Genomic DNA, 24,466 nt, shown 5'->3' with positions numbered 1-24,466 from the left:
AACATGGTATGTTCTTCCATCTCCTTACATCTTCTTCTATCTCTTTTTTCAGTGTCGTGTAGTTTTCTGTATATAGGTCCTTTACTTCCTTAGTTAAATTTATTCCTAAGTATCTTAGTTTTTTTGGTGCGATGGTAAATGGAATTGCTTTTTTAGTCTCTGTTTCTGTAGTAGTTTCACTGTTGGTGTATAGAAATGCCATGGATTTCTTGGCATTAATTTTGTATCCTGCTACGTTGCCAAATTCATTTATTAAGTCAATTAGTTTTTTAATGGAGTCTTTTGGGTTTTTTATGTACAATATCATGTCATCTGCAAATAAGGATAACTTTACTTCTTCTTTTCCAATTTGGATGCCTTTTATTTCCTCCTCTTGTCTAATTGCAATGGCTAGTACTTCCAGTACTATGTCAAACAGGAGTGGCGAGAGTGGGCATCCCTGTCTTGTTCCTGTTCTTAGAGGGAATGGTTTTAGTTTTTGCCCATTGAGTATAATGTTGGCTGTGGGTTTATCATATATGGCTTTTATTATGTTGAGGTATGATCCTTGTACTCCCACCTTGTTGAGGGTTTTTATCAGGAAAGGGTGTTGGATTTTGTCAAATGCTTTTTCTGCATTAATTGATATGACTATATGATTTTTATCTTTCAATTTATTTATGTGATGTATCACATTTATTGATTTGCGGATATTGTACCATCCTTGCATTCCTGGAATAAATCCTACTTGGTCATGGTGTATGATCTTTGTGATGTTCTTCTGGAGTCGATTTGCTAGAATTTTGTTGAGGATTTTGGCATCTATGTTCATGAGGGATATTGGTCTGTAATTCTCTTTCATTGAGTTGTCTTTATCTGGTTTTGGTATTAGGGTGATGCTGGCTTCATAGAAGGAGTTTGGAAGTGTTCCTTCCTCTTGGATTTTTTGGAATAGTCTGAGGAGGATAGGTTTTAGTTCTTCCTTGAATGTTTGGTAAAACTCTCCTGTGAAGCCATCTGGCCCTGGGCTTTTGTTTGCTGGAAGCTTTTTGATGACTGTTTCAATTTCTTCCCAAGACATTGGTCTATTGAGATTTTTAGATTCTTCCTGATTGAGTTTTGGAAGTTTGTATTTTTCTAGGAATATGTCCATTTCCTCCAGGTTGTTCAGTTTGTTGGAATGGAGTTGTTCGTAGTATTTTGTAACAATCCTTTGTATTTCGGTGGGGTCTGTTGTTATTTCACCTCTTTTGTTTCTGATTTTGTTTATTTGGGTCCTCTCTCTTTGTTTCTTTGTTAGCCTGGCTAGAGGTCCATCTATCTTGTTTATTCTTTCAAAGAACCAGCTCTTGGTTTTGTTGGTCTTATGTATTGTTTTTTTGGTCTCTATGTCGTTTATCTCTGCTGTGATTTTTGTTATTTCCTTCCTTCTGCTTACACTGGGCTTTTCTTCTTGCTCTTTTTCTAACTCTTTGAGTTGTAGAGTTTACCAACCATTGCCTTAAATTAGGGGTGTCGAACTCAATCAGAGAAGGGGCCAAAATCTAAAATCCAGCCTAAATCGCGGGCCGAATGGTTTACTGAACAGTCATAAACTGACAATGTCATAAACTGACAGCGGAGTGCAGTGATGACAGCGCGGTGCGGGCCACATTGCAAGGCCTGGCGGGCTGGATTTGGCCCGCAGGCCTTGTGTTTGACACATGTGCCTTAAACAGTGAATAACTAGAGTCCTCGTACACAAAATTCATGCACGTGGGTGTGTGTCCCTCAGCCCAGCCTGACTCTCTCCAATCTGTGACCCCTCAAGGGATGTCCAACTTCCCCTTTAGGTCTGATAAATGGGCAGTCAGACATCCCTCTCGCAACCCAGAAGGTCGTCTGGAAAGTTGTTTGGCTATTTGGTCTAATTAGCTTATTACTCTTTTTATTATTATAAACTAGAGACCCAGTGCTCAAATTCATGCACAAGTGGCATCCAGCAGGCCTGCCCTGATTGGAGCTGATCAAGCGGGGCCAGCTGAGGGGAGAGTTGCAGATGGTTAGCCTGCTGGCCCCACCCCCAATGGGTTGTGGGGGGCCAATCAGGGTTAGGGCCTGCCAGAGTGGGAGGGAACTGTGGGCTGTTGGCCAGTCAGCTCCCCCCACCGCCCCGGTTAAATTCCAGGTTGAACTCCCAATTAAGGGTATAATTTACATATTAGCATTTTATTATATAGGATGGTAAGAGTATGGTAACATTCAAATGAGATATTAGGTAGAACCATGTAAAATTACAACCATTTGGCTATTTTTGAGTTGAAAAACCCTAAATTTATGTGGTTTAACATAACCAAGTGTTTAGCACAGGGGTTGGTGAAGAACAACTGCCCAGTATGTGCTAGTTTTGCTTCTAATTATCCAAACCAGTGACCGGTTGCACAAAATTTGTGCAAAGTGGAGGGGTTCCCTCAGCCCAGCCTGTCCCCTCTCACAGACTGGGAGCCCTCAGGGGTATGTCCATGGGGAGCGGGCATCAGCCACAGTATGGGCTGATCAAGGGAAGGTGCCAGCCCCATGACTCTGCTGCTGCAGCCACTGCAGCCGCCAAGATGTTTTCATCAAAACAGACGCCAGTCCCTTCACCACAAAAAAATGACAACTTTCTTTAGGCACTTTCAAGATGTGTCTTTCATAGGATATGACATTTCTTTCTTTCTTTTTTATCCTCACCTGAGGATATGCTTCCATTGATCTTTAGAGAGCTTGTAAGGGAGAGAGAAAGACAGAGAGAAATGTCAAGTGAGATCACTGCAATTAGCTGCCTCCTGCATGAGCCCAGACCCAGGCCCTGGACAGGGAGGAGCCTGTAACCTAGCTATATGCCCTTCATCAGAATCAAACCCAGACCCTGTGGTGAGCAGGTCAAGGCTCTATCCTCTGAGCCAAACCGGCTAGGGCAGGATATGACATTTTTAGCCCCTCCAGCAGTGGACCTTCATTTTTTCCTCCAGGAGTGAGGTGGAATAACCCTAGATCACCTTATTGGATTCTTATTACCCAAGTTACCAAGAACACTGCAAGTGGAGGTGTACAGGAAGCTTAGCCAATGAGCTGTCAGAAAAGGTATTTACTCTTGAACTGGTTTGGCTCAGTGGATAGACTCTGGGTCTGCAGACTGAAAGGTCCCAGGTTTGATTTCTGTTAAGGGCATGTACCTTGGTTGGAGGCACATCCCCAGTGGGGAGTTTGCAGGAGGGAGCTAATTGATGTTTCTCTCTCATTGATGTTTCTGAATCTCTATCCCTCTCCCTTCCTCTCTGTAAAAAATCAATAAAATATATATATCTTTTTAAAGTTTATCCTCTGCTGCTCATGCAGCTCTTGTGTTGTGTCCACTGGGCTATTGGCATGTCCCCACTATCCAGTGCTGGCCGCCGGGGTCTCCACAGTCCCAGAGGCTGGCAAGCAGCCCCTGTTGTGGGCACTTGTCTGGGGGCGTGGACCTGAACCACAGCTTGGTGCTGGAGCATGCACAAGCGTCTGGGGTGGGGGCAGGAACATACTTGTCTTCGAACACCCCTGAGGAGAGGCTAGCTGCCAACTCCACATTGTCACTGGGTTGAGGGACATGTAGGGACCCCTCAGACATGCATGGCGGTGGCTGCCTGGGTCTCCACATGCCCCAGAGGCCAGCAGCCAGACCCCTGAAATGGCCGCTGGGCTGGGGTCTGGGACCCAAACTGCAGCTTCACCTCAGAGCACCTGCAAGGTCTGGGGACAAGGTGGGAACATCCCCCACCCCCATCGAAATTTTCCCACCCCGCCCCCAGCCGCTTGGTGCCTGCACTCGTAGTCCAGGAGTTTATATGGTTTAACATAACAAAGTGCTTAGCACAGGAGTTGGTGAAGGACAATTGCTCAGTATAGTCCCGGAGTGGTCAGGGGCATAAGCCCTAGCCTATAGGCTAGAAGTGGTCTGGGTCTTGAAGATGCTCCTGTGACCTAGGCAGCTCAGCACCTGTGTATGCAAATTAACTGCCATCTCTGTTGGGTTAATTTACATACCGACTCTGATTGGATGGTGGGTGTAGTGGAGGTACAGTCAATATGCATGTGTCTCTTTTATTAGATAGCATTGGTTTTGGGGGAATCTACATTTTGTCCCTCTGACCACTATGAGAAGAGTATACTTCATAGACAATGAAAAAGGTTGGCCATGTGACTTGTTTTGATAATATAGTGTGATCTGGGAAGTAACAGTTTATGAATTCTGAGTTCAGGCATCAAGAAGCACATTTCTGCTAGACATGCTGAGAGTTGCTCATCACTGCTATGAAGTTATGTACCAGGTAGTCCACTGTTCAGAGAAGAAAATATTAAAAACAAAGATATGTGCTTTATCTGTGGTCTTGAGCTGAGCCTGTACATACCCAGTCTACATCAACTGAAAGCCAACCAAAGCACAATAGAGGAAATGAGAAATAAATGAATAAAATAAAAGTTATTTTTTAAATGTCAAAGCAACTTCAGCAATTAGATACAAATTAACTTTGAATATTGACACATTTTCTCTATATGAACCTAAGGAATAAATGTACAGAACATAAAGACAACATCTATGTCCAAAGAGATAAATGCATATAAACCATTAATTCATTTAGCAATTATTAAGTGAGTGCAGGATCTTTCCCACCTGTAATGGAATTACAGCAATAATATCTCCAAATGATTGTGTCAAATTACTAAAGTTCATCCCACATTCTGTCAATAACTAACTCTTTGATTCACACAAATATTGTATCCTTTTAACTTTTGTTTTCTTCATTACTTAATAATTTATTGCGTCCATCAAACATGCTTATAATGCATAGTAATTAAGAGTGTCAAAAGGAGAGACATAGAATTTAATAAAACAAGGTACCTTCCAAAATATCTATAATCCAGTGGAAAAACAAAACAAAACAGACATGCAAAATATAGCAGAGGACACTGATTATTATCCAGTGAAACCACCAGTCGGCACCAAAAAAAAAAAAAAAAAAAGAAGAAGAAAAAGAAAAAAAAGAATCTAATGATTGATATTGCTGTACCAAAATAGATTTAGAAGATATATGTGTTGGTTCCATATTCTGAATGAGTGGGAAATATTTAAATGGATTTTCTATAGAAATCTTGGGGTTATGGCATAATAAATAACTTTGAGTGTAGATTAAGAATGTATTAAGCTGTTTTCCAAATTTATCTTTACTGCCCTTGGTGAGTTAATGGTGCTATGTCTTCTACAACTTTTCTTCCGTGTCAGCTCACCTGATGTTTTCCTGGTGAAAGGAACCAGAGAGGCGTGCCAGAGAAAGGGCCCTTCTTCCTGGTCTCAAGGTGTGTTCTCATTTTTTGCTAGAGATGTGGTTAACAGCTGAGAGCATGCAGGAAGCTCCTGAGGTGCTCGCCCTCCACCAAGTGTTTGTGGCTGGTCACAGTTCCCTCTCCTCCAGCCTCTGCCTGCTGACCTGTGGCAGGGAGGCCTTCCTGCTTGTTAGTCATGACTTGAGGTCCATCCTCACCAGTGTGGGCCAGCAGACTTGGAACTGCTCTGTCCTAGCACAGCCCAGTGAGCATTCCTGCCATAAAGCTTTCTGCAGTGACACTGTCTTCAATTAAGTCTAAAACCTGGCACCCGTGTGATTTTCCTTTTGGTAACCTTCCTTAGGCCTAGGGTACATTTTGTAATTTCCTTTTATTCCCCTCTCCTCAGGCTCTCGCCAACAAGTAGGTAATAACAACCTTGAATCAAACTTTCCCGAGTTTTTTCCTTCCTGAATGAACACAGGTATACACCTTGTAACCCTGGGATGGTCAGCCCCCATTTGGAACATTTAAAAGCTAGGTCAAACACATTAATTTGAAAATATTTGCTCAGTTATTGATGTGATTGGAGACTTAGAAATAACAGTTTTATGGTTTTTTTTTAATTCATTTCAGAGATTAAGAGAGAGGGAGAGAGAGGGAGGATCATCAATGATGAGAGAGAATCATTGATTGGCTGTCTCCTGCACTCCCCCCACTGGGGATCAAGCCTGCAACCTGGGGCATGTGCTGTTGACCAGAATCAAACCCAGAATCCTTCAGCCCAAAAGCTGACACTCTACCACTGAGCCAAACGAGGAAGGGCAGAAATAACAGTCCTTGATATTATGATTCATAATATGTTCATGATTTATATTAGTGAATATCAGAATTTTAAAAGTGTACAATGTGTAACTGGATATATATATATATATATATATATATATATATATATATATATATATATTTTTTTTTTAAATTAATATATAGATTTAAAAATAAATTCGTAATACCAAGAGTGAAACATCAGATAAACCATAGACTTTGAAATAGAATTTTATAATGATTTTAGAGAGAGGAATAGAGACATAGAAAGATTGAAGAGAGAGGAAATTGACAGGCTGCCTTCTGCACACCTCCTAATAGGGATTGAGCCCGCAACCCAGCATATTCCCTGATTAGGAGTTGAACCATTGACTTCTCGGTGCATGGGATGATGGTTAATTACTGATCCACAGCAGCCAGGCCAAACTATGGACTTTAAGTGCTATGAAGAGTCAAAGTAGAATCATTTTCAGTAAGAAATGTACCACAGTGGTGAGTGATGTTTATAAAAGGAAGGCTCTGCTTGGGTAGGGACAGAGGAATAAGGGAAATCCCAATACCTTTCTCTTAATTTTGTTGTGAGCCTAAAGCTGGTCTCAAAATAATATCTTAAAAAATAGTTCTACAAAAATAATTGCAGTGCTTTTAAAGAAACTAGAAATGTATTATTTTTAGATGGTGCGGGTACCATTGTACTAAATTTAGCTAAGCTAATGTGGCTGGTGCTTACAAACATAGCTCTTATTTTCTAAACAGGATTCAGAAGAGATGTTGTGTTTGTCAAGCTTCACAAATGCACAATTCTTAGGAAATCCTGACGTCATTGTGGATCTGAAATACAGAAATAATATATTATTAGTCTAATCATATATAACTTCATATTTTAATGAATAAACTCCTTACAGTAATATTTACATATCTAAATCTGAACACCTCTTCCAATTTTTCAACAGAAATATTTAGTTTATGATAAACACTGGCTTTAATGGACTCGGGATTTAATGGACAAAATTTCAGGTACATATATAATATGTGAAATTAACACCTTGCTAATTTTAAAATGTTTAACCCTGACCAGTTTGGTACAGTGGATAGAGCACCAGCGTGCAGACTGAAGGGTCCCAGGTTCGATTCCTGTCAAGGGCATGTACTTGGTTGCAGGTACATGCCCAGAAGGGGTTGTGCAGGAGGCAGCTGATCAATATTTCTCTCTCATCGATGATTCTTTTCTTTTTATTCTATTGATTTTTTACAATAAGGAAGGGAGAGGGATAGAGAGCTAGAAACATGGATGAGAGAGAATCATCGACCAGCTGCCTCCTGCACACCTCCCACCGGGGATGCGCCCGCAACCAATGCACATGCCCTTGACTGGAATCAAACTCAGTGAATAGAGCAGGTCGACACTCTATCCACTGAGCCAAACAGGTTTCAACTCTCATCGATGTTTCAAACTCTCTATCCCTCTCCCTTCCCTCTCTATAAAAAAATCAATATAAATATATTTTTAAAACAGGTTTACTTACAATTAAATTTACAAGATTTTTTTTGTTCTTAATTCACCATTTTCTTTTTTTAATTTGAATCCACTTGAAACATCTCTAAATTCACATGAATTGAGGCAACAGCTGCAACAGAAGCAGATCAGTGGATAGAGCAGGTCGACGCTCTATCCACAGAGCAAAACCAGTTTCAGCTCTCATTGATGTTTCAAACTCTCTATCCCTCTCCGTTACCTCTCTACAAAAAATCAATAAAAATATATTTTTAAAAAAGGTTTGCTTATAATTAAGTTTACAAGATATTTTGTTCTTAATTCACCATTATTTTTTTAAATTTAGCAACTAGGCCATATGTCGGGGAAAAAACAATGTAGTAATTTTACCGACATGAATAAATATTACATATTTACTACTAGAGTCTACATATTTAAATACAAGAGTCAAACCTCATAAACAATGTACCGCTAATGGTTAGCACATGATCACACCACCTCAACTGTGGTAACTGGTGCTGTTGCCCTGAGACCAGACTCTGCATCTGTTTTACAGCCTGAGGGCTGAAGCAACACCCCAGCCAAGCACATTTGTTCACAGGCCATGACTGGTGAATGCATGCATTTACTAAACCTTTTCAGTATAAAATTTAAATTATAGTAGTACATACAGAAAGCTTTCCTGTGAAATGAAACTTTTCATATATACTTCATGTAAATTACACAAATGTGTCATCATAAGTACAAACACGTAAACTAATTGGTCAATTTTTGAACATATATATTTGTAAAACCTACTTTCTAACATAATGGCTTTTGACTCTAGTGGGTAGCTCCTTACCTGAGTTAGTATGCTCTACCAAAGTTTCACTGTATTTATGTAATCGTTCATGCATTGATGTTCATTTCTAAGATTAATTTCTGACTTAAAGCACGAAGACATAAAATATATACATTCTCAAGAAACTTACAGTTTGGAAGAGAAAGCTAAGCCATTTTTCCACACCGACAGATTATTGTTGTCGCTGTGGTAGGGTTGAATCCATGGATATTTAACAAAAACGTTCAAAAAATCCTATGAGGGATAAAAATGTTTATGAGAAATTAGGTAATTGATTTCATACAAACAACTAAGTTGGTCCATGGCTGGAGGAGGAGGATGGAAACGAGGAGGCAGGGTGACTGCTTAGTTAAATGCACAGCCCACAACACCTGATGCAATGAGTGAATAAGCGAACCAGCCATGTCTCACATTGCAGAAACTGTTGTGACCCCACCAAGCTGGCCCAGGATATCCAACATCCAAAAAAATCCCCCACTCTTCCGTGGAAACATAGAGGTCTTTGAATCCACTTGAAACACCTCAAGATTCATGTGAATTGAGGCAACAGCTGCAACAGAAGCAACAGCATCCTAACAAACTTGCCAAAGGAACAGAAAAGTATAGAAAAAAATTGGAAGATAAAAGATATATAATATTAATTGATGCAGAAAAAGCATCTGATAAAATCCAGCACCCAATGTTGATAGAAAGTCTTGTAGGGCCATAGATGACAAACCTATAGCCAACATCATACTAAATGGCCAAAAACTGAAACCACTTCCCCTAAGAACAGGAACAAGCCAAGGAAAACCAATTTTTCCACTCTGATTCAGCTTAGTACTGGAAGTCCTAGCTATAGTGATCAGACAGGAAGGAATAAAAGGCACCCAAATTGGAACAGAAGAAGTAAAGCTGTCATTATCTGCAGATTATATGATACTGTACATAGAAACCCATAAGGCTACACTAAAGGACTACTAGATTTATGCCGAAACCGGTTTGGCTCAGTGGTAGAGCGTCGGTCTGCGGACTGAAAGGTCCCGGGTTTAATTCCGGTCAAGGGCATGTACCTTGGTTGCGGGCACATCCCCAATAGGTGGTGTGCAAGAGGCAGCTGATCAATGCCACTCTCTCATTGATGTTTCTAAGTATTTATCCCTCTCTCTTCCTCTCTGTAAAGTAAATAAATAAATAAATAAATAAATAAATAAATAAAATCAATAAAATATATTTAAAAAATAAAATAATATAAAAGACTACTAGATTTAATAAATAAATTTGGTAACATAGCAGAATACAAAACTAACACCCAGAAATCTACGTCATTTTTATACACCAAAATAACTCACAGAAAGGGAAACTTAAAAAAAAAAAAATCCCATTTACCACTAGAACAAACAAACAAACAAAAAAAGATACATAGGAATAAACTAAACTAAGGAGGTAAAAGACCTATACTCAGAAAACTACAGGACATTAAAAGAAAAAGAGAGAGATAGAGGACCCCAACCAGTTTGGCTCAGTGGATAGAACACCGGCCTGCAAACTGTAGGGTTTCAGGTTAAATTCCTATCAAGAGCATGCACCTTGTTTGCGGGCACATCCAGAGTAGGAGTTGTGCAGGAGGCAGCTGATCAAAGTTTCTCTCTCATCGATGTTTCTAATTCTCTATCCCTCTCCCTTCCTCTTTGTAAAATATTATTAAAATATTTAAAAGAGAGAGAGAGAGAGAGAGAGAGGAAAATATAACAAGTGAAAGAAGATACTGTATTCATGGATTGGTAGAACCAACGCCATTAAAATGTCCATACTATACAAAGCAATCTATAGATTCAATGAAATCCCTAATAAAACAATATATTTCACAGATCTAGAACAAACGCTTCAAAATTTTATATGGAAACAAAAAAAGATCCCAAATAGCCACAGCAATCTTGAGAGACAATAACAAAGTCGGAGGAATCACAATACTAATTATTAAATTATACTACAAAGCCACTGTAATCAAAATAGCCTGGTACTGGCACAAGAATAGGAATATAGATCAATGGAACATAATGGAGAACCCAGGAATTGATCCAAACCATTAAAACCATTATGTTCAATTAATATTTAACAAAGGAGGCAAGAGCATACAATGGATTAAAGAGCATACAATTGAGTAAAGACAACCTCTTTAATAAATTATGTGGAGAAAATTGGACAGGTACATGCAAAAACAAAATGCAACTAGACCACCAGTTTACACCATACACAAGAATAAACTCAAAATAAATGAAAGACTGAAGTATACGTTGTTGAACCATAAAATCTTAGAAGAATCCACAGGCAGCAAAATCTTGGATATCTCTCATAGCAATATGTTTGTGGATACATCTCCAGGGCAAGAGAAACTAATTATAGAGGGCGGAGCTTGAAGATGGCGACCGAACAGTCGGACTTGTTCTGACTCTGGTCCCAGAACAGATAAAAGTAACATCTGAGTCGCTCAGGGAGGGTTGATTGGCAGCTGAGGGGCAGCAGAGGTTTCAAGGAAGCTAGGCAGCGATCCGCTGGACAGGATTTCCAGCCGGTGGCCAACACAGCCACAGCGGCGGCCGCGGCGGCTGCGGCGGCGGCAGAAGCAGCGGCGGCAGCGCTGTGAGAAAGGAGTGGCTTCTCTGAGGCCTGGAAAGCCCACTGCGGAGAGCTCCATCCAGTAGCTGAGACGCCCGAGTTGGCGCTGGCGTGTGGATTCAAAGGAGTTCTTCGGTCACCCACGGAAAGGTCAGAATTTGCGGGGAAAGCCTGAGAGATCGCGGTCCCGCGGTGCCGGCAGCCACAGTAGCCGGGGAGTTCCGGCCCTGCCTCCATGCAGCGCCCACAAAGCTGAGCCCTAAGAAGGCTGCAGCGACATCTAGTGCTGGGTTTGGCATAAGCTTCCCCAGAAGCGGGAATTTTTTTTTTTTTTTTTTTTTTTAAAGCCAGGGGACACGGGACAGAGTGTTAAGTATCGCGGCTGTCCCGCCAAGGGCGGAGCATCTGGACACCTCGGCGCCTGATCCCCTTCACCCCCTTGCTTCGGAATACTAGGGAAGATCAGCCTAGTTGGGCATATCCGGGGAATTTGCAGGGAGAAAGTGCCTCCCTGGAAACAAGGGATCGGAGCCAGAAGAGATAGTCTGGGAGCCAGCTGGCACCCTGCCAGCTAGAGCCATAGAGAAAGAAGGCCGGAGCAACCAAAAAGACTGGGAGGTCAAACCGGAAACACTGACACCTAAGAGCTGAATTACAAACTGCCCTTCTTTTTTTTTTTTTTTCCTTTCTTTTTTTTTGTCTTTTAATTAATCAAAAATAAATGGACACAAATATCTAAGATATAGTCTACTAAAAATTAAGGATTACCTTACAAAACTGAGGTGCAGTGGAAAGCTGGGAACTGCAAGACTGTCTGGTCCGAGAATCAGAAGTGCCAAATACATTAACTGAGGAAGTGAGTGACCAGTACTGGTCATTTTTATGCTAATTTTGCTATACTTTACTTTATTTTCATTTTTTACATCTTTTATTTAATTTTCATTTTTCATATCTTTTACTTAAGAAACAATTTTTTTTCTTTTTTCCTTACTTGATTTTACCTTTTCAATTACTACATTTTTCAATCTCTATCACTATTACTACTGCTATTTTGCAACTTTTTTAAAAAAAAATTTTATTTATTTATTTTTTCTTTCTTTCTTTTCTTTTTTTTCTCTCTCTAGTACCATTTTATTTTTTCTTTATTTTACATTGGGAGTAACCTTCATTCTATTTTAATCTCTACTATAGCATCATTCAACCCTATCTCAACTCAACCTTTACACTATCACTCTCTTACTAAACTTTACCCTTTAGTCTACAGTTTATCCTATCCCTTTCCGGCTTTAGTTTTTCCTCTATTCTCTCTCTATACCCCCTGCTAAAGCTCTCACTATACTTATAGACCTAAGTTCCAACCCCTGATCCAAGTGTATAAATACCAATCTCTGCACTATATCAACTAGTTAAAAAAAAAAAAAAAAAAATCCATTCTCCCCTCTATCCTTTTCGCATTGTATGTGTGAAGGTTGATTATTGTGAATTTTTATGCCTTTTAGTGAAATTGTTATGCTTATTCCTGTATTGTTATTGTTGCTTTGTATTTTTTTTTAAATCCTCTGTTTTTGTTTGTTTATTTTACTTCTGTATATCATAGCCTTACTTAATAATAGTGGATATTGTAGTTTGTATTAATCTCCAAGTATTGTTACTGGCATTGGCTGGGTCCAGAGGTTTTTCTATGGCAATTTTCTCCATATATATATAGTTTGTTTCCCATTTCTCTTTTAGTTTGCTTCTTCTCTCTCTTTCTCTCTCTCTCTCTCCCTCTTCTTTTTTTCCCTGTTTTCCAACTTCATTTTGTCATTACTTTTTTCTTCTTCTTCTTTTTCTATCTCTTTATCCCTCTTTTTTTTTTAATTTACTTAATTTTTTTTTTTAATTTTAATTTTATTTTTTTTAAATTTTTCTTTATTTTATTTTTACCTTTATTCCTTCTCTCCTATCCCCTAAGTTGCCTTTCTCTAGTGGTCACCTTTATTAGAGGTTATTAATATTGTAAATACATTCCTGTTAAGTGCCGCTTGTGTTGTACGTGGTAGTGTTGTATTTTGTACCTCAAAATCAACGCAGGAGAAGGAATACCACATAACCAGACATCCTGAAAAGAGAGGCCATGGGGAGACAAAAACATAGTCCGCACTTGAAAGAAAAGCAGGCATCACCAGAAAAGGAAGTAAACGAGCCAGAGGTAAGCAGCCTGCCAGAACAAGAATTCAGAGTAATGATCATAGCATGGCTAAAAAGAATGGAAGAGAAATTTGACAAAAGCCAAGAAGAAATGAGAAAGAACCATGAGGAAATGAAGGAGAGCCATGAGGAACTGAAGAAGAACCAAGAAGAAATGAAAAGTGACATCGCTACCATGAAGAACTCAATAGAAAGCATCAAGAGTAGACTAGATGAAGCAGAGGACCGCATCAGTGAGCTAGAAGATAAGATGGAAAAAAATACCCAAGTAGAGCAACTTCTAGAAAAAAAGATTAAAAAGCAGGAGGAGAGCCTACGGGAGCTTTGGGACAAAACAAAACAAAATAATATTCGAATAATAGGGGTTCCAGAAGGAAAGGAAACTGAGGTAGACATGGAAAAAGTATTTCAAGAAATAATGACAGAAAACTTTCCTGAAATAGAAAAGAAAAAACCCACACAAATCCAAGATGCCCGCAGAGTCCCAAGCAAAATGAATCCCAGAAGACAGACTCCAAGGCACATTATAATTAAATTGGCAAACAACAACGACAAAGTAAGAATCTTAAAAGCAGCCAGAGAGAGACAGAAAGTTACATACAAAGGAACCCCCATCAGACTAGCAACTGATTTCTCAACAGAAACTTATCAGGCCAGAAGGGAATGGGATGAAATATACAAAGTCATGCAAAGGAAGGGTCTGAATCCAAGAATACTGTACCCAGCAAGGCTATCAATCAAAATTGAAGGGGAAATCAGGAGCTTCACAGACAAAAAAAGACTGAAGGAATTTATCTCCACCAAACCAGCAATGCAAGAAATGCTAAAGGGTCTACTGTAAAAATAAAGAAATAAGAAGTGAAGAAGGAACACGGGTATAGAATAAAAATGGCGTCAAATGAGTACCTATCAATAATAACCTTAAATGTAAATGGATTAAATGCTCCAATCAAAAGACATAGGGTAACAGATTGGATAAGAAAACAAGACCCATACATCTGTTGTCTACAAGAAACCCACCTCAGAAAAAGAGATGCACACAGACTGAGGGTGAAGGGATGGAAAAAAGTTTTCCAGGCAAATGGAAATGAAAAAAAAGCTGGGGTAGCAATACTTATATCTGACAAATTAGATCTCAGAGTGAAGGACATAACAAGAGATAATGAAGGCCACTTCATAATACTAAAGGGAACAATCCAACAAGAAGAAATAACCCTGGTAAATATATATGCACCCAATACAGGAGCAACCAAATACATTAAAAAACTGCTAGAGGACATTAAGGGAGAGATTAATAGCAATACAATCATAGTAGGAGATTTTAATACCCCACTGTCACCCTTCGACAAATCATCTAAACAAAAAATCAGCAAAGAAATATCAATCCTAAATGACTCACTAGACCAGATGGAATTAATTGACATCTTCAGGACACTCCACCCCAAAGCCACAGAATATACATTCTTCTCAAGTGCACATGGGACATTCTCAAAGATAGACCACATTTTGGGACATAGGCAAAGTCTCTTCAAATTCAAGAAGATAGAAATCATATCAAGTATCTTCTCAGACCATAATGGCATAAAACTGGAAATTAACTACAATAAAAATAATCCAAAGAAATCAAACACATGGAGACTAAACAGCTTGCTATTAAACAAGGACTGGGTTACCAGAGAAATCAAGGAAGAAATTAAAAACATCCTGGAAACAAATGACAATGAAAGCACAACAATCCAAAATCTTTGGGACACAGCAAAAGCAGTTTTGAGAGGGAAGTTCATATCCTTACAAGCCTATTGCAAAAAACTAGAAAAAACAGTAACAGATGATCTAACTCTACAACTCAAAGAGTTAGAAAAGGAGCAACAAGAAAAACCCAGTGTAAGCAGAAGGAAGGAAATAACAAAAATCAGAGCAGAGATAAACGACATAGAGACCAAAAAAACAATACATAAGATCAACAAAACCAAGAGCTGGTTCTTTGAAAGAATAAACAAGATAGATGGACCTCTAGCCAGGCTAACCAAGAAACAAAGAGAGAGGACCCAAATAAACAAAATCAGAAATGAAAGAGGTGAAATAACAACAGACCCCACCGAAATACAACGGATTGTTACAAAATACTACGAACAACTCTATTCCAACAAACTGAACAACCTGGAGGAAATGGACATATTCCTAGAAAAATACAAACTTCCAAAACTCAATCAGGAAGAATCTAAAAATCTCAATAGACCAGTGACTTGGGAAGAAATTGAAACAGTCATCAAAAAGCTTCCAGCAACCAAAAGCCCAGGGCCAGATGGCTTCACAGGAGAGTTTTACCAAACATTCAAGGAAGAACTAAAACCTATCCTCCTCAGACTATTCCAAAAAATTCAAGAGGAAGGAACACTTCCAAACTCCTTCTATGAAGCCAGCATCACCCTAATACCAAAACCCGATAAAGACAACTCAATGAAAGAGAATTACAGGCCAATATCCCTCATGAACATAGATGCCAAAATCCTCAACAAAATTCTAGCAAATCGGCTCCAGCAGAGCATCACAAAGATCATACACCATGACCAAGTAGGATTTATACCAGGAATGCAAGGTTGGTACAATATCCGCAAATCAATAAACGTGATACATCACATAAACAAGTTGAAAGATAAAAATCATATAGTCATATCAATTGATGCAGAAAAAGCATTTGATAAAATCCAACACCCTTTCCTGATAAAAACTCTTAACAAGGTGGGAGTACAAGGATCATACCTCAACGTAATAAAAGCTATATATAATAAACCCACAGCAAACATCATACTCAATGGGCAAAAACTAAAACCATTCCCTCTAAGAACAGGAACAAGACAGGGATGCCCACTATCGCCACTCCTCTTTGACATAGTACTGGAAGTACTAGCCATTGCAATTAGACAAGAGGAGGAAATAAAAGGCATCCAAATTGGAAAAGAAGAAGTAAAGTTATCCTTATTTGCAGACGACATGATACTGTATATAAAAAACCCAAAAGACTCCATTAAAAAACTAATTGGCTTAATAAATGAATTTGGCAATGTAGCAGGATACAAAATTAACACCAAGAAATCTATGGCATTTCTATACACCAACAGTGAGTTTATAGAAACAGAGACTAAAAAAGCAATTCCATTTACGATCGCACCAAAAAAATTAAGATACCTAGGAATAAACTTAACTAAGGAAGTAAAGGACCTATTTGCGGAAAACTACACGACACTGAAAAAAGAAATAGAGGAAGATGTAAACAGATGGAAGAACATACCATGTTCATGGATTGGTAGAATCAACATCATCAAAATGTCCATACTTCCTAAAGCAATCTATAAGTTCAATGCACTCCCCATTAAAATACCAACGGCATATTTCACTGACCTAGAAAGAACTCTCCAAAAGTTCATTTGGAACAATAAAAGACCCCGAATAGCCACAGCAATCCTGAGAAAGAAGAGTAAAGTAGGAGGTAACTCAATACCAGACTTCAAACTGTATTACAAAGCCACTGTTCTCAAAACAGCCTGGTACTGGCACAAAAACAGACATATAGATCAATGGAATCAAATCGAGAACCCAGATATCAACCCAAATCAATATGCTCAATTAATATTTGACAAAGGAGGCACTAATATACAATGGAGTCAAGACAGTCTCTTCAATAAATGGTGTTGGGAAAATTGGACAGATACATGCAAAAGAATGAAACTAGATCACCAACTTACACCATACACAAAAATAAACTCAAAATGGATACAGGACTTAAACATCAGACGGGAAACCATAAAAATACTTGAAGCATCCACAGGCAACAAAATCTCAGACGTATGCCAAAAAAACTTCTTCACTGATACTACCCCTAGTGCAATGGAAGCTAAAGAGAAAATAAACAAATGGGACTACATCAAAATAAAAAGCTTTTTTACAGCAAAAGAAACCATCAACAAAACAACAAGAAAGCCCACTGTGTGGGAGAACATATTTGCAAATGTTACCACTGATAAAGGTTTAATCTCCAACATCTACAAACAGCTTATACAACTAAATAAAAGGAAGATGAATGATCCAATTAAAAAATGGGCAATGGACCTAAATAGAATATTTTCAAAAGAAGACAGAAGGAAGGCCAAAAAGCACATGAAAACATGCTCAAAGTCACTAATTATCCGAGAGATGCAAATCAAAACAACAATGCGGTACCATCTCACACCTGTCAGAATGGCCAACATCAACAAATCAACAAACGACAAGTGTTGGCGAGGTTGCGGAGAAAAAGGAACCCTCGCGCACTGCTGGTGGGAATGTAGACTGGTGCAACCACTGTGGAGAACAGTGTGGAGTTTCCTCAAAAAACTGAAAATGGAACTCCCATTTGACCCAGTCATCCCACTTCTAGGAATATATCCCAAGAAACTTGAAACACCAATCAGAAAGGATATATGCACCCCTATGTTCATAGCAGCACAATCTACAATAGCCAGAATTTGGAAACAGCCTAAGTGTCCGTCAGCAGATGATTGGATCCAAAAACTATGGTACATCTACACAATGGAATACTATGCTGCCATAAAAAAGAAGGATTTCTCATCATTTGCAGCATCCTGGATGGAATTGGAGAACATCATGCTGAGTGAAATAAGCCAATCAATGAAAGAGAAACACCACATGACCTCACTCATTTGTGGATAATAAAGAACATTATAAACTGGTGAACCATAAGATAGATATAGAGACAGTATATCAACAAGTAGACTGTCAAGTTACAGTGGGGACGGGAGGAAGATCTGGGGGAGATAATAGATCAACCGAAGGACTTGTATACATGCATATAAGTGCAACCAATGGACACAAAACTCTGGGGAGGGAGGGGATGTGTGGGAGGGAGGGAGGGGGTAAAAAAAAAAATCAATAAAATATATTAAAAAAAATAAATAAAAAAAAATAAAAAAAATAAAAAAAATAAAAAAAAAAAGAGAAACTAATTATAAATAGACAAAATAGGACTACATCAAAATAAAAAGCTTCTCCACAGCAAAAGAAACCATCAACACAATGAAAAGGGAGCCCACTGCATGGGTGAACATATTTGCTACTGATACATCTGATAAAGGGTGAATATACAAATTATATAAGGAACTTATACAACTTATCAAAAGGAAGACAAACAAACCAATTAAAAATGGACAAAGGACCTAAAAAGACACTTCTCCAAAGTTGACATACAGAAGGCCAAGGACAAATAAAAAGCTGTTCAAAGTTACTAATCATCAGAGAGATGCAAATTTAAATGACAGTGAAGTGTCACCTCATACCTTTCAGAATGACTACCATCATCAAAGCAACAAATGAGGAGTTGCTGATGAGGATATGGAGAAAAGGGAACCCTAGAACACTGCTGGTGGGAATGCAGATTGGTGCAACCACTATGGAAAATAGTATGGAGTTTCCTCAAAAAGTTAAAAATTGCACTGGCATTTGGCCCAGTGATCCCACTTCTGAGAATATATCCTAAGATACCCTAAACACCTATCAGAAAGAATGTATGCACCCCTATGTTCATAGCAGTGCAATTTACGTACAATATCTAAGATGTGGGAACAGCTCAAGTGCCCATCAATAGATGAGTGGATTTAAAAGGCATGGTATATTCACATCATGGAATACTATGCCAGAGTATAAAAGAAGGATTTCTTTCTCTTTGAGACAGCATGGAAAACCTGGAAAGTACTATGTTAAGCAAAATAAGCCAGTGAGAAAGATAAGTATCATATGATCTGACTCATATGTGGACTCAAAAGAACAAAATTAAATGATGAACAAAACAGACCCAAAATATAGAAGCATAGGATAGACTGATGAATCTCAGAGGGAAGGCTGGGGTAGGTAGGTGGAGAGGGAGAGATTAAATGAAAAACTTATATGCATATATGCATAGCCCATGGGCACAGACAATGGTCTGGTGAAGGCCTAGAAGTGGGGGGTTGGGTGGTGGGAGTCAATGGGGGAGAAGACAAGAGGGAGATCTGTAACACTTTCAATAATGAAGATAAATTAAAAAGTTAAAAGAGTTTGGATCTCTGCCCACCACCCCCAGTGAACAGTGTCAAAGGAAAATACAGAAGGATCACTTAGTTAATGTTGAGTTCACATCACTGACAAACTTTCCAAAGGTCCAGAGGCAAGCTGATGAGAAATAGAAAGAGTGTGCTGCTCCAGTGGGAGCCAGTTCCGGAGAATTTGGTAGTTTTCCTGAGGAAAGCTCAGAAGAAAGAATCTTATATCCTGGGAAAGCCAAAGTCCACCTCAGGAGCAGGTGCAGGATGAAGAAATTTGGGAGGATGACATTTGCCTTACTCATGAGAGTCTTCTGTTAGGTAATTTGAAGCTGATATTATAGATATAAAGGACCTATTTAAAGATTTTTGAATGATAACTCATGAGCGAGGAGATGTGATATATAGCGTAGAAGGCAGAGTTGAATGTGCAAGAGTGCATGTCCAACAAGCCAACCAGCAACTATCAAGGGCATCAGAATATCAGAAAAAAGGATTCCTGCATGTTGCTGTGCAATGCCCAAGCCATTAAAGAAGTATAGAAATCTACAAGTGGCTAGCAATGAAGAATGGAACAAAACTCTTAACCTTTATATTTTAAGTGACTATATTATAATTACTTTGCCTATGGTTTTAATTTGTATGTTGAGATTTTTGGATACAGTTTCCGATAATAATAAACAATGAGAATAATTTTTAAGCAACTTTTAAAAATATTTGTCAGTTACAATTGATATCCAGTATTGTTTTGGTTTCAGGTGTACAGCATGTTGATTGAACACATGTATGCTTTTTAAGGTGAACACCCATCTGACACCATGCATAGTTATTAGAATACTAGAGGCCCAGTGCACAAAAATTCATGCAAAGAGGGGGTTCCTCAGCCCAGCCTGCACCCTCTCCAATCTGAGACTCCTCAGGGGTTGTCCTATTGCCAGTTTAGGCCCAAAAATGGCCATCAGACATTCCTCTCACAATCTGGGACAACTGGCTCCTACCCACTCACATGCCTGCCTTCCTGAGCACCCCTAACTCCTCTGCCTGCTGCCCTGATTGCCCCAACCTTGCCCCCCTACTGGTTTGATCACCCTTACCTTGTCCCCTGTCAGCCTATAATTGCCCCAACCTTGTCCCCTTGCCAGCCAGATCATCCCTAACATCTCTGCCTGCTTGCCTGATTGTCCCTAACTGCCGTCCCTGGCTGGCCTGATCACCACCAACTGCCCTCCCATGCAGGCCTGGTCCCCCTCAACAGCCCTCTCATGCAGGCATTGTCCCTGCCAACTGCCCTCCCCTGCAGGCCTGAGTTTTCCCCCACCCCCGCATCCCAACTGTCTTCACGTGCAGACCTGATCACTCCCAACTACCCTACCCTACAGGCCTGGTTGCCCCCAACTGCCCTCCCATGCAGGCCTGGTCACCCCCAACTGTCCTCCCCTGTAGGCCTGGTCACCCACTTCCCTCCTCTGATAGCCTGGTCACCCCTAAATGCTCTCCCCTTGCAGGCCTGATCTCTTCCAACTGCCCTAAACTGTGGCCTAATTGTCCACAACTACCCTCCCCTGATGGCCATCTTGTGGTGGCCATCTTGTGTCCACATGGAGGCAGCCATCTTTGACCACATGGAGGAGGCCTTCTTGTGTGTTGAAGTGATGGTCAATTTGCATATTAGCCTTTTATTACATAGGATGGGTCATTTAAGTTTTTAATTAATGTGCACAATCATGATACCTTCAGGTTCCTTGATGTATAGTAAAATCAAGTAGCAAAGTTTACATTAGAAAAAAGCATTGATAGAAGCATGGCTGTCTATAAAATAAAATGGAAACATTTAAATCTTACCATTTCTTCTTCATTATCTATGTAAAGCAGGCTAGAGTTCTTAGAAGCACAGGCCTTTAAACTCTCATTCCATGCTTTTAGTTCAGTACCAATGTAATAGCAATTGTTGGAATATGTCAACCACTCCTTTGGACAATGTCCACAATGATATGCTATAGAAAGATTATAAAATTTTATCAAAAACAATTTAAAATTTAAAAAATGAAAATTAATTTACATATTTGCCTAGGTATAGACACATTTGTGCAAAACATATAAAAGAAAACACACTTACAGAGAAGGGTTAGTCTCTTGTTTCCTGGTTTATGTCCCATACTAAGCAAACACACAAACAAAAGTATCCACTCTCTACATGTCGTGAATGTCAATGAAGAAAAACACATTTTTAGAATCCTAAAATTATCTTTGAGCCCATCTGCAACAATAAGTATGATGATCTTAAATGAATATTTCATCATATTGTTGCATAAGAAAACACTTTTCTATAATCATTATTTATGAACATTTATTGCCTGGTATTATAATTTATGTCCCCATTCCAAAAGAGCTATTATTTTTGACTACCCTATGTTGGAGATAAAGTATAAACTATACTAATATCAGAACTGTGAAAATAATTATGTACCTTTCTGGATCCTGATTTTTAAGGAAGAATTATTCTGCTCCAGTGGAGCATTAGCTGTGGGGGAAAAAGTAATTCTTATAAAAATCAATCTTGATCTAACTTCAACAGAATACTTCTGTTTCTTACATTTAATTTGTTGCATTATCTAGGATTAGAACTATCTGGAATAAAGTTTAGTTACCAATGAAAATTAATGTAGTAATGATAATTTTGAGGAAAAACATTCTGAAATACTAAAGAACTACATCTCTCACAGTATTTGGATTAAACAATCTCAAAAGATAATTTGTATTTTTCAATAAGGTGCCCTAAGACATGCCTTACATTATAAAAGGTGGTCATATATATGTACATATATTTATAAACTACTCTCTAAAATCATTCTGATATTTATACCTTGGACAATTTAAGAATTACAATTTTTCACTTAATCTAAATGCATACTTTAAGATAACAGTTCTATTCTATAACACTATGAAGTATTCAGAGGCACTGATAGACATAAAAGTGAAAATTTTTATATAACCTTACAAAAATGTATTTACAAAACATAATAGGGGTTGTCACCACAGCGGACATCAGGACAAGACAAATGACCCCGAGGGTCCCAGCAATGAGCTTCTCTGGAGGTGATGGTGAAACTGCAGGAAGAGAAAAGGAAACACTGAGAAAGGAGAAAGAGACCATTTGTTTAGACAGTTTAAGTACAGAGAATCAAATACATAAACTTGGACACTAAGCCTATCCCTACAACTGTAATCCTTCTCTCAGAATATGCTATTGCATATTTAGGAAATAGACTGCTCCATGAGTTACTGGTCAAAAACTACACCTTCAACAATACCTGAATAAAATTAGCCCTGGTCTTTTGTCTTAGAATACTGTATTCCAACTTTAAGCGCTGGTTCTCACAAATGAAAAAAAATATGCGAGCTAATGCCCTACTTTCCCCCAGCTGCACCCCAGCTGCACACACTAGAACAGTTAGACTGTGTGTCTATTGAATGCGTTACCTTTGGAGTGGTCCTTCTTGTCCCTCCCTTGAAGATCCCTGGAAGCATTTCCAAGAGTTAAGTCTGCGTAGGTTATTTCCTGCTCAGTTACTGGAGTGCAGTTTTGAGTGCCCTTAGGTTTCCTTTGCTGTCTCTTGGCGGACTTGGCCAAATTCAGATCTGCATAGGTTACACTTTGGTTATTCATCTCTGCAGCTGAGTGGCGTTTGAGTCTGTGCTCTAACTTAAGTGTCCTTACAAATAAGTGACAGAAGCAATAATGTGATCTCTAATACAGTAAAACTGGGCGGGGTAAAGGGTAGTAGGGCTCATTTCCTTTTGAAAAAACTAAAGTTCTGTTAGATCTTTAAACAAGTGCTTCATAGTAGATGTAAATTTTACGATATTCTACATTTGGCAATATATTATTTGTTTGAGCCATAAAAAGCAAGAAATCAGAGAGGAATAAAGAATAGCATAAATAATGGCATTGTTATTAATTGAAAGACAGATTCCATGAAAATATTTTTAACATTATTAGAATGCTTGAATTAAAATTGAAATGTTATATGGGAAAAAAGAGTCTCCAATATTTATGATAAATTTGAAATCAAATAATGTTTAAGGACTGAATGGTTCAAAGATGGGACATCAGTTGTGTTGGCATATATAGTAATTTTGAAGTAAATTAATTTTATTTAATAACATACTTTATTTATAATGCAACATAATTCATTAAACAAGAGTTTCATTGTCATTGTGGTGCCATTTCTTGCAATGTTTGTTTAATTTTTTTAAAATATCTTTTGATTTTTTATAATTCAGCTTAAACTTGCACTTTATGAGAGCAACTTCATCCTGATTTTTATTAAAAGCCAACTATTTTTATTTATTCTAAATTAGTGTACATTTAGATTACCAGTGTAATTTAGATAACTCATTTAAAGCATCTCTTTTTAAAGGCTGGGCTAAGTATAAAATATACCTATATTGATAATAAAATAAAACTAACTCTTCCTTGTCATGATTCTTGCTGCATTTCCCTTTAAATTGTTTTGCTTAACACATCAATTGTGCATGGGTGTATGCACTTGAGTCATTCTCTAACAGGCAAGAATTTGAATAGTTTGATAGCCTCCAACATATTTCATATTTTATTCTTCTCATTTTTTTGCCCCAATTATTTAAATAAAGACAGCAATGTTTTCTTTTATTTGGTTCTATCTTAATTGTACCTCACATCTACCATTTGTAATTTCCCACTACATTTGAGACGGGCTAATAGAGAGCCAGGAAAATAGAGACACATACCTTCTGTAGCCTTTAGTGGGAGACCAGGTTTCTCTAGTAAACAAACAATGACTGTGGTCTTCACAGACTGCCCCGTGAAAGTTCAGAATGAATCATGAGTGGAAAAAGTAGATTTCTCATAAAGTTTGAACAGGAAATTCTTACACATGGGCTATTTTTAAGATAGTTTACGTCATCAAACACCTCCAGAATATGGGATACTTGGGGCTGGTAACTGTGTGCTGTGGTTTATCCCCATTGGCAGTGCCTCTGAGAAGTCGTTTTCTTATTCGAAAAGATATCAGAGGACAAAAGACGTCAGCACACATGCTGTTAACTTACATCTTAATCACAAACTCTGAACACTGAAGCCTTGTTAGGAGTATCTCC

The 24,466-nt window shown here is 38.6% G+C and overlaps 1 protein-coding gene and 1 pseudogene across 2 annotated transcripts in view; one reads left to right on the top strand and one right to left on the bottom strand.

Moving 5' to 3' along the window:
• The window catches only part of LOC311619759 (NKG2-A/NKG2-B type II integral membrane protein-like), a gene marked incomplete at its 3' end in the record, with an annotated part of 28,506 nt that extends 5,501 nt beyond the window's left edge, over positions 1–23,005 (bottom strand). The window contains exons 1-6 of the mRNA XM_084878285.1: positions 22,808–23,005; positions 22,340–22,435; positions 21,795–21,848; positions 21,170–21,321; positions 8,596–8,699; positions 6,860–6,960 (exon numbers count right to left, since the gene is read on the bottom strand). Coding sequence (XP_084734411.1) covers positions 6,860–6,960; positions 8,596–8,699; positions 21,170–21,321; positions 21,795–21,848; positions 22,340–22,435; positions 22,808–22,994 — 694 coding nt within the window. The 5' untranslated portion in view covers positions 22,995–23,005. The remainder of the gene's footprint in view (positions 1–6,859; positions 6,961–8,595; positions 8,700–21,169; positions 21,322–21,794; positions 21,849–22,339; positions 22,436–22,807) is intronic.
• On the top strand, positions 8,767–19,869 carry LOC311618679 (syntaxin-7-like; annotated as a pseudogene). Its single transcript has 3 exons — positions 8,767–8,802; positions 8,962–9,069; positions 19,334–19,869. The product of its transcript is annotated as a syntaxin-7-like (transcript).
• Positions 23,006–24,466: the final 1,461 nt, after the last annotated feature.

The sequence above is a fragment of the Pipistrellus hanaki genome, assembly GCF_964339955.1.
Source record: "Pipistrellus hanaki genome assembly, chromosome: 3".
In the NCBI taxonomy this organism is placed as follows: domain Eukaryota; kingdom Metazoa; phylum Chordata; class Mammalia; order Chiroptera; family Vespertilionidae; genus Pipistrellus; species Pipistrellus hanaki.
Note: the sequence above shows the minus strand (reverse complement) of the source record. Positions and strands in the feature narration are given on the sequence as shown.